The sequence below is a fragment of the Sorex araneus genome, chromosome 3 (assembly GCF_027595985.1).
Source record: "Sorex araneus isolate mSorAra2 chromosome 3, mSorAra2.pri, whole genome shotgun sequence".
NCBI classification, from domain to species: Eukaryota; Metazoa; Chordata; class Mammalia; order Eulipotyphla; family Soricidae; genus Sorex; species Sorex araneus.
This window is the reverse complement of record NC_073304.1, coordinates 185713290-185726272: the sequence shown is the minus strand read 5'-3', so window position 1 is coordinate 185726272 and position 12983 is coordinate 185713290. Positions and strand designations below refer to the sequence as shown.

The 12983-nt window shown below is 47.0% G+C and overlaps 1 protein-coding gene across 1 annotated transcript; it reads left to right on the top strand.

Moving 5' to 3' along the window:
• Nucleotides 1-80: 80 nt before the first annotated feature.
• Nucleotides 81-11662, top strand: CHRNB1 (cholinergic receptor nicotinic beta 1 subunit). Its single transcript, XM_004604875.2, has 11 exons — nucleotides 81-138; nucleotides 224-363; nucleotides 941-985; nucleotides 2127-2236; nucleotides 2356-2464; nucleotides 2859-3006; nucleotides 3872-4081; nucleotides 8010-8233; nucleotides 8858-9039; nucleotides 9380-9527; nucleotides 9767-11662. The coding sequence occupies exons 1-11, from the start codon at nucleotides 81-83 to the stop codon at nucleotides 9905-9907; spliced, it is 1515 nt and encodes a 504-aa protein (XP_004604932.1). The 3' UTR covers nucleotides 9908-11662.
• Nucleotides 11663-12983: the final 1321 nt, after the last annotated feature.

Below are 12983 nucleotides of genomic sequence, written 5' to 3'. Positions count from 1 at the left end.
CTCAAAGGCTCGTCACTTCCCCTGAGCTGGCTGTCCTGGCGGCTCACTGAGAGAACTCCGCTGAGCTGCGCGGCCAGACTATGACCCCAGGGGTGCTGCTTCTGTTGCTGGGGGCATTAGGGGTGCCACTCGCCCAGGGTAAGTCTGGACCTCAAAGAGACAATGACAGGGCCAGTATTTGTGGCTGGCCACCATGATTTCACTCAGTGCTCTCGCCCTCCAGGCATCATCGGTCCGGAGGCGGAGGGTCGACTCCGAGAAAATCTCTTCTCGGGTTATGATAGCTCGGTGCGACCAGCGCGGGAGGTGGGAGACCGCGTCGGGGTCAGCATTGGTCTTAGCCTGTCGCAACTAATCAGCCTGGTGAGGTTCCATGCGGGGAATTGAGGTCAGGCCTACAGAACAGCCCCGGTGCGTGGCTTTAGGCGGGGCAAGAGCGAGAGGGCGGGACCAGGCTGTTAACAGACCAATGAGAGGTGGGGGCGTGGCTAGAGGACAGGTCAAAGAAAAATCAGATAGGGTGCCGAAGGTCTGTGGGCGGAGCCTAAAGTAGAGCTTTTGCAGATGGACTTGAATAGAAGGGCATTAAAGGCCCGGTCAGGGGGTGGGCGGAGCTTGGTCGCTGAGCGGGTCAGTAAACTACGTCCGGCAGAGATTCAGGGTTGGGTGAATCACGAATTGTGCAAAAGGTTCCGGGTAGAATTAGGGGAAGATCGTACAGAGGCGAGACTGGTGGTTTGAATCTTCAATTTAGTAAAGTCTACTTGAAAGTTTCTGAAATGGAGGCGGTGCTTAAATAAAGATAACTTCGAGGGGGCGGGGCTTGGACCTAAGAGGGTGGCTGTCAAAGTATGTTTTTTTCTAGAGAGCAATAGACTGTCCAGCCCGCTTATTTCTCTCCACTCACATCATCTTTACCCTTTAAATTTTTCCCTTTTAGAACGAGAAAGATGAGGAGATGAGCACAAAGGTGTACTTAGATCTGGTACGGAGACCCCGCGGGGGTGGAAGGCGATCTGCTGCCCCTTTCCGACAAGTTTCTTGAATGTCTTGCGCAGTAAGACTATTTTTTTTGCATCGAGACCTCAGAAAATAGTCTTTAAAACAGAAACGGGGGCTGGAGCGATAGTACAGTAAGTTAGGGCGCTTGCCTTGCACGCGGCCTACCCAGTTTCAATCCCGGGACCCCATTTCAGTCCCTTGGGCTAGAGTCAGGAAGAAGGAATAAGCACTGCTGGGTTTGGCCCCCAAAACAAAACATACAAACAACCCCCAAACCAACCAAACAATAAAACAAAAACAACTGAATAGAAGCTTCGGAAAGCAATTAACATTTCTACTAACGGAATTGAACTTCATGCATCTCTGTGTTCTCTCTGACTCCTCCTACTCAGCGGCAAGGCTCTCCAGCCCTATACTTGAATAAAATAAAATTTTTATTTTTTTTTATTTGGGAGAGAGTTTTGGGCCACTCTGGACAATGCTTGGTGACTACTCCAGGTCCTGTGCTTGGAGGGCGTTGCTCCAGAGTGGGGGATCTGCCACATGACAAGTGCACAGGTCAAGTGCCATGACCCCTGTATTATCTCTCCAGGTCCCCATTTAAAAAAAAAAATTCTTTCTTTTTTTTTTTTTGAGCTGGAGCAATAGTACAGTGGGTAGCTAACCCGAGTTCAATCGTGGCAGCACACATGGTTCCCCGAGCACTGTCAGCAGTGATCTCTGATCACAGAGCCAGTAGCCAGTAGTAACTACTGAGTACAGCCAGGTGTGGCTGCTCTCTGGCCTTTAAAATGTTTTGTTTTTTTGGTTCTGGGGCCACACCCGGCAGTGCTTAAAATATGTTTTAACACTGATTTGAGGTCTCAAATTTGATTCAGATGGCAATTTGAAAACACTGTTTTAGACAACAGCTAACGCAATTTTATTTTAGACATTAAAAAAAAAATGGGTACCATAAAGAGGGAAGAGGAATTTAGTTTACGAGATCCCAGCTAGTGCGGGTGAAACCGGAATGAGAAACACCCCCAGACCTACACACACACACCCGACTGTACTGCTTCCCCCTTGCTATCCCTTCTCAAATATCCTCCTCCCAGACGGCTCCTCGGTCTCTGCTTCCCTAGGAGTGGAAAGACTACAGACTTAGCTGGGACCCTGCGCAACACGAGGGTATTGATTCACTCCGCCTTCCAGCCAGTGCCGTGTGGCTTCCAGACATCGTGCTCCTAAACAAGTAGGATTTTCTCAAAACCCGGGAATGAGGCGGGGACTCATGTGAGGCGGGGACTCATGTAGGGCGGGGCCTCCAGGACCGCGCCTGGTCCCAGATGAGCGAAGATTCTTTTCCTGCAGCAATGACGGCAATTTTGACGTTGCTCTGGACATTAACGTCGTGGTGTCCCCTGATGGGTCCGTGCGCTGGCAGCCCCCAGGCGTCTACCGCAGCAGCTGCAGCATCCAGGTCTCCTACCGTCTCCTAGGAAACTAATGGCTCTCTTAGAAACTTCCTTTTTCCTCTGACAACCTGACTCAGGCTTCCCATCCCACCTCTCTTAGCTCATTACTCTCACATCTCTTTTGCCCTTCTAATTTTTCCTGGAGTTCCATCTCCTCTGTACGCTTTTTTTGCAACCCTCCTCAATGGTTCCTCTTCATTTTTTAACCTTTTAACATTTTTAGCCTCCCCTACTCTTCCTATTCCTCTATCCCTGTAACCTTTCTTTTGCTGATCCCTAACTCCCTGGTGTCCCCGTTTCCTCTGATTCCTGTCTGCTATGTGACCTTCCCAATAACTGCCAAACTCTCCAGGCCTGGCCAGTTGTCTGGCAGCTCCAGTGATTTCCCTATCCATGCAGGTCACCTACTTCCCCTTCGACTGGCAGAACTGTACCATGGTGTTCAGCTCCTACAGCTATGATAGTTCAGAAATCAGCCTGCAGACTGGCTTTGGTCCTGATGGGCAAGAGCAGCAGGAAATACACCTTCATGAAGGTACCTTCATTGGTGAGTAGGCAAGGCTCTCATAACCATCCCTCCTAACCTCTCTCCCTCTCTCCTTTTTTTTTTTTTTCTTTTTGGGTCATACCCAGCAATGCACAGGAGTTACTTCTGGCTCATTCACTCAGGAATTACTCCTGGCAGTGTTCAGGGGGCCATATGGGATGCTGGGAATTGAACCCGGGGTCGGCCGCGTGCAAGGCAAAAGCTGTATCCTCTGTGCTCTCGCTCCAGCCCCCTAACCTCTCTCCTAACAGACTGATATATCAAATACAACCTATGGTGTCAGCAAGCTAGGTATGACTGTTTTTATTAGATACGGAAATTGAGGTGTATTCAAGTTTATTAGAGATAGATTTATAGCCTACTGTCCACAGTTTCTTATCACATCAGTCCTCCCTATTCTAGGATGCGACAGAACAAGCTTTTTTTTTTTTCTTGCTTTTTGGGTCACACCCGGCAATGCACAGGGGTTATTCCTGGCTCTAAACTCAGGAATTACTCCTGGCGGTGCTCAGGGGACCATATGGGATGCTGGGATTTGAACCCAGGTTGGTCGAGTGCAAGGCAAATGCCCTACCCACTGTGCTATCGCTCCAGCCCCAGAACAAGTCATTCTTTTTTTTGTTTTGTTTTTGGGTCACACCGGCGATGCACAGGGGTTACTCCTGGCTCTTCACTCAGGAATTACCCCTGGCAGTGCTCAGGGGACCATATGGGATGCTGGGAATCAAACTCGGGTCAGCCGCATGCAAGGCAAACGCCCTACCCACTGTGCTATTGCTCCAGCCCCAGAACAAGTCATTCTTGCACCACAAGGATAGGTTCCACGTCTGTGTCCTCTCCTTTTGCTTTCCCCTTTTATTTACAGAAAATGGCCAATGGGAGATTATCCACAAACCTTCTCGGCTAATCCAGCATCTGGTGGATCCCAGGGGAGGGGGCAAAGGCAAGCATCAAGAAGTCATCTTCTACCTCATTATTCGCCGGAAGCCTCTCTTCTACCTCGTCAATGTCATTGCCCCATGCATCCTCATCACGCTCCTGGCCATCATTGTCTTCTACCTGCCACCAGATGCAGGTAAGGGGAGAAGTCTTCTTTCCACCCCCACCTCATCTTCATTCTTCCTCTTCTTTAATCCAGACAAGGTTTTCCTGCTAACCAAAGCTATTGTGCTTAAGCAATGTGTTTCAGATAACATGTTTTCAGGACCAGAGCAGGATATAGCGGGTAGGACATTTGCCTTGCACACGAACCGGAATTTGATCACTGGCATCCATATGGTCCTCTGAATATTACTGGGTATGCCCCCAAAACAAAAACAAAAGAGAGAGAGAAGAAAAGAAAAAAAAGAGAAAAGAAATGTTTTCCCTTTAACCCCGTCTTTCCATCTAGATACAAGTTTTCCCTCTTATCTCTGGTTCTGCCTCTCCTGGTTACCTACTTTTCTTTTCCCTCTCTTCACCTTTTAATTTCAGAACTCTTCTCTTTAGATTCCTAGCTTCTTACAGGCCAGAGGAATAGTACAAGGGTTAAAGCATTTGCTTTGCCTTCTGCTGATCCAACTGGATTCCTGGCACTGTATATGTTCCCCCCGAGTACCTCCAGGAGTGATCCTTATACACACAGTCAGGAGTAGGCCCTGACATCTCAAGTGTGGCCTGCCTCCCGCCACCGAAAAAAAGAATTCTACTCTCTCATCTTTGGCACCTCTGGTCTTCTGAACAACAAACTCCTGAACGTAAACAACTCTGCCTTTCTAATTCCCCTTTTAATTACGTACTTCTTTCTTCACTTTACAGATACCTTTGAGTCCCTGAACTACTGTGAGATTAATATGGACTTGTTATAGAGGAGAATAAGAGGCTAAGGACAGTTTTTGTTTTGTTTTTGAGCCACACTGGGTGGTGCCTGGAGGCTATTCCCAGCTCTTGCTGAAGTAGATGTGTCACTCCCAGGGGTACTCAGGGTACCTGGGTACTCTGGGTACTCTGGGTACCTGGTGCTAGGGATTGACAGGGGTCAACCCCATCCAAAAGCAACTTAACTCCTTAACTCCTATACATATTCTCTTGCCACCCTGACTGAGATTTTAAATTATTTGGCTAACATACGCAAATACTAAATTGCTATTCCAAACCCAGTTAGTATCAATCAGTGTAACAGAGAGTTGATTTCCACAGAGCGAAGAGTAAGCCCTGAGAATCACTAGGTATGACCCAGCCTTCCAACCCTCCTCCCAATAATGAAAATAAAATCCACCATCTTATACACCTCTAAAAAAATCCTTCATGGGGGGGCTGGAGTGATAGCACAGCGGGTAGGGCTTTGCCTTGCACGCGGCTGACCCGGGTTCAAATCCCAGCATCCCATATGGTCCCCTGAGCACCGCCGGGGTGATTCCTGAGTGCATGAGCCAGGAGTGACCCTTGTGCATTGCTGGGTGTGACCCAAAAAGCAAAAAAAAAAAAAAAAAAACCCACAAAAAATCCTTCATGGGGCCGGAAAGGTAGTACAGCTGGTGGAATGCTTACTTTGCAGGTTGCCAACTGAGGTTTGATCCCCAGCTCCCCATATGGTCTCCTGAGCCTGCAAGGACTTAACTCCTGGCTCTGACCTCAGGGGATTACTCCTGGTGGTGCTCAAAGGACCATATGAGCTGCCAGGGATTGAACCTCAAACCAAGTTCTGCTGCATGCAAGACAAGCACCCTGCTTGCTGTACTATCGCTCCAGCACCCCCACCCTGTTTGTAAATTGTAACCCCTTCCACCATTCTCACCCTCCCATTCCATTTTCTGAATTAATTTTCCTCCTTATCAGTTTTTTCCTTTAAAACTACTATCAGGGAGGGACCGAAGTAATCACCAGGTGTGATCCCAAAAGAAATTAAAAAAAAAAAATCCTATCAGGGGCCTGAGCAATAGTATGGCAGATAGAGTGTTTGCCAGACTTGGGTTCAAGATTCCATCCCTGGAACCCCACATGGTCCCCTGAGCAGCCTGGGATTAAAGCCTGCACTCAAAGCTGTGCTCAAAGCCCTTTGAGTTTTCTCTCCAGCCCCTGGTCAATATTTGAGCAAGAAAGAAAAAGTAAGAATAACCGTGGCAGATATCTAGGGGCAAAATGTACCAGGAAGAATAAAGAGATATGCAGGGCTGGGAATGTGGGTCAGTTGTTAGACCATGCCTCACTTCCTACTGTGAAGGTCAAATCTAGGGTTCATCCTTGGGACGACAACAAAACAGTAAATGCAAAAACCCAGAGGGACTGTGCCTTGTATATGTAAGAAATGGTCAAGGTAGGGCCTGAGAGGTAGGTGCTTGCCCTGCCTGCAACTGACCTGGGTTAGATTTCCTGCACCACATACAGTTCCCCAAGCCTGTGAGGAGTGATCCCTGAGCGCATAGCCAGGAGTAAGCCCTGAGCACCTCCAGGTGTGACCCAAAAACCAAAACCAAAAAGAAATAACTAATTTAATTGAATGAAATAAGAGAGAAAAACAGGAAATGAAGAGATGAAACACTCCAAACTTGTTTTCTTCCTGTGCTACACACCTACCCCCACTTCCACCCCCACCCCCATCCTACTGGTTGGCTACCCAGTCTTGTGCTGTGATCTCCCTATTCACGTGATTTCACCCTGGTTGAGAAATCTGGTGTAAAAGAGCAATAGCACAGCAGGCAGGGCATCTGCCTTGCACCCGGCCAATCTGGGTTCAATTCTTCCATCTCTCTCGGAGAGCCTGGCAAGCTACCGAGAGTATCCCACCCGCATGGCAGAGCCTGGCAAGCTACTCGTGGTATATTCAATGTGCCAAAACCAGTAACAAGTCTCACAAATTGTGAGCAAATTGTTGAACAGGATGACAGTGCTATAGTGCTACAGTGCTATTTTTGGACCATACCCAGCAGTGTTCAGGGCATACTCCTGGCTCTGTGCTCAGGGATCATTTCTGGAGGGGCTCAGGGGATCACATAGGTTGCTGGAGATTGAACCTCAGTCCACCTTATGCAAGATAAGCTCCTTACTCCTTGTATTATCTTTCGAGTTCCCTGCTTTACATTTTTTGAGGGGGAGGGGGCCACATCTATCTTGTGTTCCGTGCTTATTCCTACTCTTGGTTCTGCACTCAGGAATCGCTCTTAGAGGACTTGGTGGACCATATGGGGTGATGGGGATTGAACCTGGGTTGACTGCATACAAGGCAGGCACCTATTCACTGTACTCTCTCTCCATTCTCCTGCTTTACATTTTAATTAATTAATTAGTTTATTGGATTTTGGGCCACACTGGACAGTGCTCAGGGTTTAACTTGGCTCTGCACCAGCGATCCCTTTTGGCAGGCTTGGCAGATCATTATGTGGTGCCAGGGATCAAACCCTGGTTGGCTATGTGCAAGAAGAGTGCCCTACCCACAGTACTATTGTTTCAGTCCATGCTTTACATTTTTTGTTTGTTTTGGAACTACACCCAGAAATATTCAGGGCTTACTACTGGCTCTGCACTCAGGAATCACTTCTGGTGGTGCTTGAAATACCGGAGATCAAACCTAGCTTGGCCATATGCAAGGCAAGCACCCTACCCATGTACTATTGCTCCAGCTCTGAAATAGATTCTTTATAAATTAGACCTGAGTTAATGGTGGTTTAGACCAGCGTGACAGTGGTTAATGTATTAAGTCACAAGATTCAAATATATTTTGAAAATAGAGTCCGTACAATTTGCTATGGATTGAATATGACATGAAAGAGAGAGTGGCTGCTGAGAATAACTCAAGGGACTTTGGCCTAAGACAACAAGAAAGATGGAGTTATCATTTATAAAATAGGGAAGACAACGGGCAGTATCAGGAGTTACTCCTGGCTCCGAGCTCAGGAATTACTCCTAGCAGTGCTCTGGGGACCATATGGGATACTGGGAACTGAACCCAGGAGAACCAAATACTAAGGTTGCCTTTTGGTAAAAATCTAACCCTTTTGCCTTTCCCTTTGTTCCTGGCCCCTTAGGAGAGAAGATGGGCCTCTCCATCTTCGCCCTGCTGACCCTGACTGTGTTCCTGTTGCTGCTGGCAGACAAAGTGCCTGAGACCTCCCTGTCTGTCCCTATCATTATTAAGTACCTCATGTTTACTATGGTCCTTGTTACCTTCTCAGTCATCCTTAGTGTCTTAGTGCTCAATCTGCATCACCGTTCACCCCACACTCACCAAATGCCCTTTTGGATTCATCAGGTAAGATTTCCAAATTGTATTACTCTGTCTTAGTAGTTGGCTTTTTGTCCAGGTATTGTTCTTCCCTTCAGACAATGTCAACCTTCTGTTTCACACACCTCAAGAAGACCTACAATTGCTGGTAGAGTATTGAAGTACCAGAACCGGATGGGTATTGAAATTTTGCACAAGTTTATTTCCCATCATAATAATTTCCTAGATCCCCATACTATCACCAGTCCTGCCCATCATGAGTCTCAGGGCCTTAGGTATATCAATATAGAAGTTCCCAGAGATCTGTTTTCAGTTAGGTTGACTTATTTTTGTTTGCTTTCACCATATCAGGCTGTGCTCAGGGCTTTCTCTTGGTAGTATTGGGGGGACCCTATGCAATGTTTGAGATCTGAAACAGGGTCAACCTGTTCCCAACCTGTTAACAAGACAAGCACCTTAACCCCTGCACTATCTTTCTAGCCCATTCACCCATTTAAGGGCTCTTATAACAAGGATTGTATTTCATTGTTTATATTGCTCTGTACAGATACAGCTAGTACAAAGGGAGTGAGGAGTGGGGGGTGTTAACTGCTTCGCTTTTAAGTCGAAGAGCATTGGACTCCTATCCAACATGCCTCTTCTATTTTTTAGATCTTCATCCAAAAACTTCCTCAGTACCTGGGTCTGAAGAGGCCCAAACCTGAGAGGGACCAGATGACAGAGCCACCTCTTCCTGCTCTCAAGGATTCTCTAGGAAGTGGCTGGGGTCGGGGTACAGATGAATATTTCATAAGGAAGCCGCTAAATGATTTTCTCTTCACGAAACCCAATAGGTAGTACTTATTCCTCATCATGCTGAGAGGGAGAGGGGGAACTACAATTCCCAGAATACTGTGCACAGGCCAGCGAGCTAATCTGCAAGATGCTGTTCTTGAGCATCATGGGCATTGTAATTATTCTGCTGATCACTTTGCAGAAAGGTGGGAACTATGTTCAGAAGGATGTAAGGAATTTCAGAAAATTGGAGAGGTCACTGGTACTGAGAACCATAAAAGATCACTTAGGTTTTGAAAACTGGCAGGGTGATGGAGGGAGGCCCTGGATCGGGTATAGAACACTGATATAGCTTGTGTTTAAGTACCAGGATGCAACCAAACAGCTAACCTCTTTCAGGTTCCAACCTGAATTGTCTGCCCCCGATCTGCGGTCATTTATTGATACCCCTAACCGGGCTGTAGGCCTACCTCCTGAGCTGCGGGAAGTCATCTCTTCAATCAGCTTCATCGCTAGACAACTTCAGGAACAGGAGGATCAGGATGCGGTAAGTTCGATGAGGATGGACCCAAGAACCTGCAAACTCAAGTCCCACTCATAGCACTCTATTTCTAATTGGAAGTTTGCTTTAATTGGCCCTACCCTCTGCTTTCAGACGTTGTTTACATTCTATTCCTTGCCATGGTTCAGATAGGGTCTGTTCTGAAACTCATCCTCACCAAAGGAGGACCAGGGTGGGTACAGGGCTCTGGAAGTTCTGAACCGGTGCCCTCTGCCTACCCACAGCTGAAGGAGGACTGGCAATTTGTGGCCATGGTAGTGGACCGCCTCTTCCTGTGGATCTTCATCATCTTCACAAGCGTCGGGACCCTGGTCATTTTCCTGGATGCCACATACCATTTGCCCCCGGAAGACCCCTTTCCTTAACCTCGGGAGACCTGAGGCTCACTCAGTTGATTTGAGAGTGAAGCGGCATTCTCAAGTCCTATCATCTCTGTCTCTTAATAATTTAGGAGGAATCCAGTCCTCCCATTTCTGGGGGAGAAGGTCAGTGGGCCTGAGCACTGAGGCCTTGGGTCCATGTAAAATGTTCTATCAGTTTATTCATTATTTGGCTTCTTTAAGAAACTCCTTTATGTATCAACACCCGAGCCCCCAATAAAATGGAACAAAGATAGGGGGCCCCTTACAGCAGTGCTCAAGATCAGATCCGCGCTTCCAGCATGCAAAGTATGTGCTCAGTCTGCTTAGATCCCTCTCTTCCCCCTACACTGGGAATTTTCTGAAGGTAGGAACTGTGTCTTGTAAGACGTAGGTACATAACATTGTTGAAAGTGAATTTTTTCCTAAAAGAAAATATACCTATTAGTAGTGCTTATTTTGGACTTGTGACAGTTTTGTTTCACTTTTCTGTTTCTATAGTCTTTTTTTGTGCTAACTATCTTTAGGATAAAAAAAACAGTTATTTCTAAAAGGATGTACTTATAACGAGGGAAAAAAACTACTTGAGGGCCTGGAGCAATAGCACAGTGGGTAGGGCGTTTGCCTTGCACGCGGCCTACCAGGGTTCGATTCCCAGCATCCCATATGGTCTCCTGAGCAATTCCTGAGTGCAGAGCCAGGAGTAAGCCCTGTGCATCGCCTGGTGTGACCCAAAAAGCAAAAAACAAACAAACAAACAAACAAAAAAAACCTACTTGAAAACCTTCATTTGAGGGCCAGGGAAATGGCTCAAAAGGCTAGACCATGGTGCAGGAGCATGGTCCATGCTAGAGCCCCAGATTTAATCCTAACCCCTGCATGGTTCCCTGAGCACTGCTGGGAATAATCCTCCCACTCAAAAAGGAATTCTACCCTACCCACCCCTCAAAAAAATCCCAGAAAACACATTTTCATTCAAGTTCTAGCTTTGGAACTCAAACTTTTGGGGGGAATGGGGATGTTGAGCCATACCTGGTGGTGCTCAGGGACTACTCCTGGCTCTGTGCTTGAGTCAGTCATGGCAGAGCTTTAGGGACCTTATGGGATATAGGACTGACTTGAACCGGACTCAGCCTGATACAAGGCAAGCACCTTAGCCTCTGTACTATTTCTAGCCTGCTCTTCAAACTTTTGACAGGGCACAAAACTGCTCTGAGTTATGAGGCTGGAGCAATAGCACAGCAGGCAGGGCGTTTGCCTTGCACTCGGCCGACCCGGGTTGATTCCCAGCATCCCATATGGTCCCCCGAGCACCTCCAGGAGTAATTCCTGAGTGCAGAGCCAGGAGTAACCCCTGAGCATCGCCAGGTGTGACCCAAAAAGAAAAAAAAAACTGCTCTGAGTTTCCCTGTCTGTAAAACAAAGCTAATGATAGTATGTGCACCTAAGTCTGCACATTATGTGAAAATATCGAGATGAAAACACAAGCACTTGACAGTATCAGAGGTTGCAACTGATATTTGGTTTCTTCCATGTTGTTGGCTTGTGAAGTTCTTAATTTGAATGTTTACTACTTTTACATTTTGGATATTTCAGAGAAGTCTGGATTTCTGGTTTCTTATGTAAACCAAGCAACCAGCTGAAAAAGATTGACACCTGTTTGATTCCCTGTTAGCAGCAACCTATGAGAGCTGCTCCTTCAGGTAATAGTATCTGTGCTAGAATTTCTCAGTATGAGCACTCACCTGACAAGCTCCATTCTTTTTTTTTTTTTTTTGCCACTCCCTTTCAATGCTCAGGGATTACTGATTACTCCTGGTTCTACACTCAGAAATTACTCCTGATAGTGCTCAGGGGGCCATATGGAATGTCAGGGATTGAACCTGAGTTGGGTGTGTGCAAAGCAATCACCCTACCCACTGTTCTATCACTCAGGCCCCTCATTTTACCTATTTCTCCATAACACTTGATATGAGGAAGGGCTAGGTGCCAGGAGTTGGAGCCAACAAGGAGAATGGAAGTAGAAAATATGATTGTGAGGGGCCAGGGGCGTAGCTCAGTGATCGAATAGATATGTCTTACTCTGGCAAGATTCTGGGTTCAATCTGTTAACCGCCCCCAAAATTTTTGAAAGATCATGTGTCTGCCCCCCACACACACCCTTTTCTTTTTGGCCCACACCCATTGGTGCTCAGGGCTTACTCTTGGGTCTCTGCTCAGGGATCACTACTGGCGGACTTGGGGGACTATATGAGATGCCAGGGTAGGCCACATGCAAGGCAAGCACCATACCTGTACTGTACTATTGTTCCGGTTAACTCATAGGTCCCCTTTTATTAAAAGATTGCATGTCTGTCCCCCATCCCCACTTTTCTTTTTAGCCCAAAATATATAAAAAAAAACATATATACATATATAAATTTGTTTATATAAATTTTGAGGGTATCACACCAGCATTACTTAGGATTTACTCTTGGCTCTGCACTTAGTATGGGGGAGTATATGGGATGCTGGGATCGAACCTGGGTCAGCCATGTGCAAAGCAAGTGCCCTACCTGCTGTATTATCTTTCTGGCCCCTCATCACATATTTTATGCCTATTTCTTCCAATTTGGAGAAAGGTTTGATTTGATACATTTTTTTTTGTTTCTGGGCCATACCCTACAGTCCTTGGGGCTTACTCCTAACTCTGTGCTCAAAATACAATTCTGGTGGGACTTGGGGGACCACATGGGGTGTTGAAGATGGAAACCATGTTGGCCACATGCAAGGCAAGAGCCTAATCTGCTGTGCTTTCTCTCCAGATCCCTATTTGGAGGTGGGGGCGCACAGGCTCTGCTTAGGTTTACCCCTGGCTCTGTATCAGGGATCACTCAGCAGGCTTGGTGGTCTATTTGGGGTTCCTGGGATCGAATCTGGGTTGGCTACATGCAAGGCAAGCACCTTCCTCACTGTACTATCTAGCTGGCCCAATATGCTCAGGGATGACTCCTAATAATGCTTGGGAGTCCATATGTGGTGCTGGGGATCAGCCACCACAGCAAGCCTGTTGCTCACTGTATTATCCTTCCAGCCTTGGACC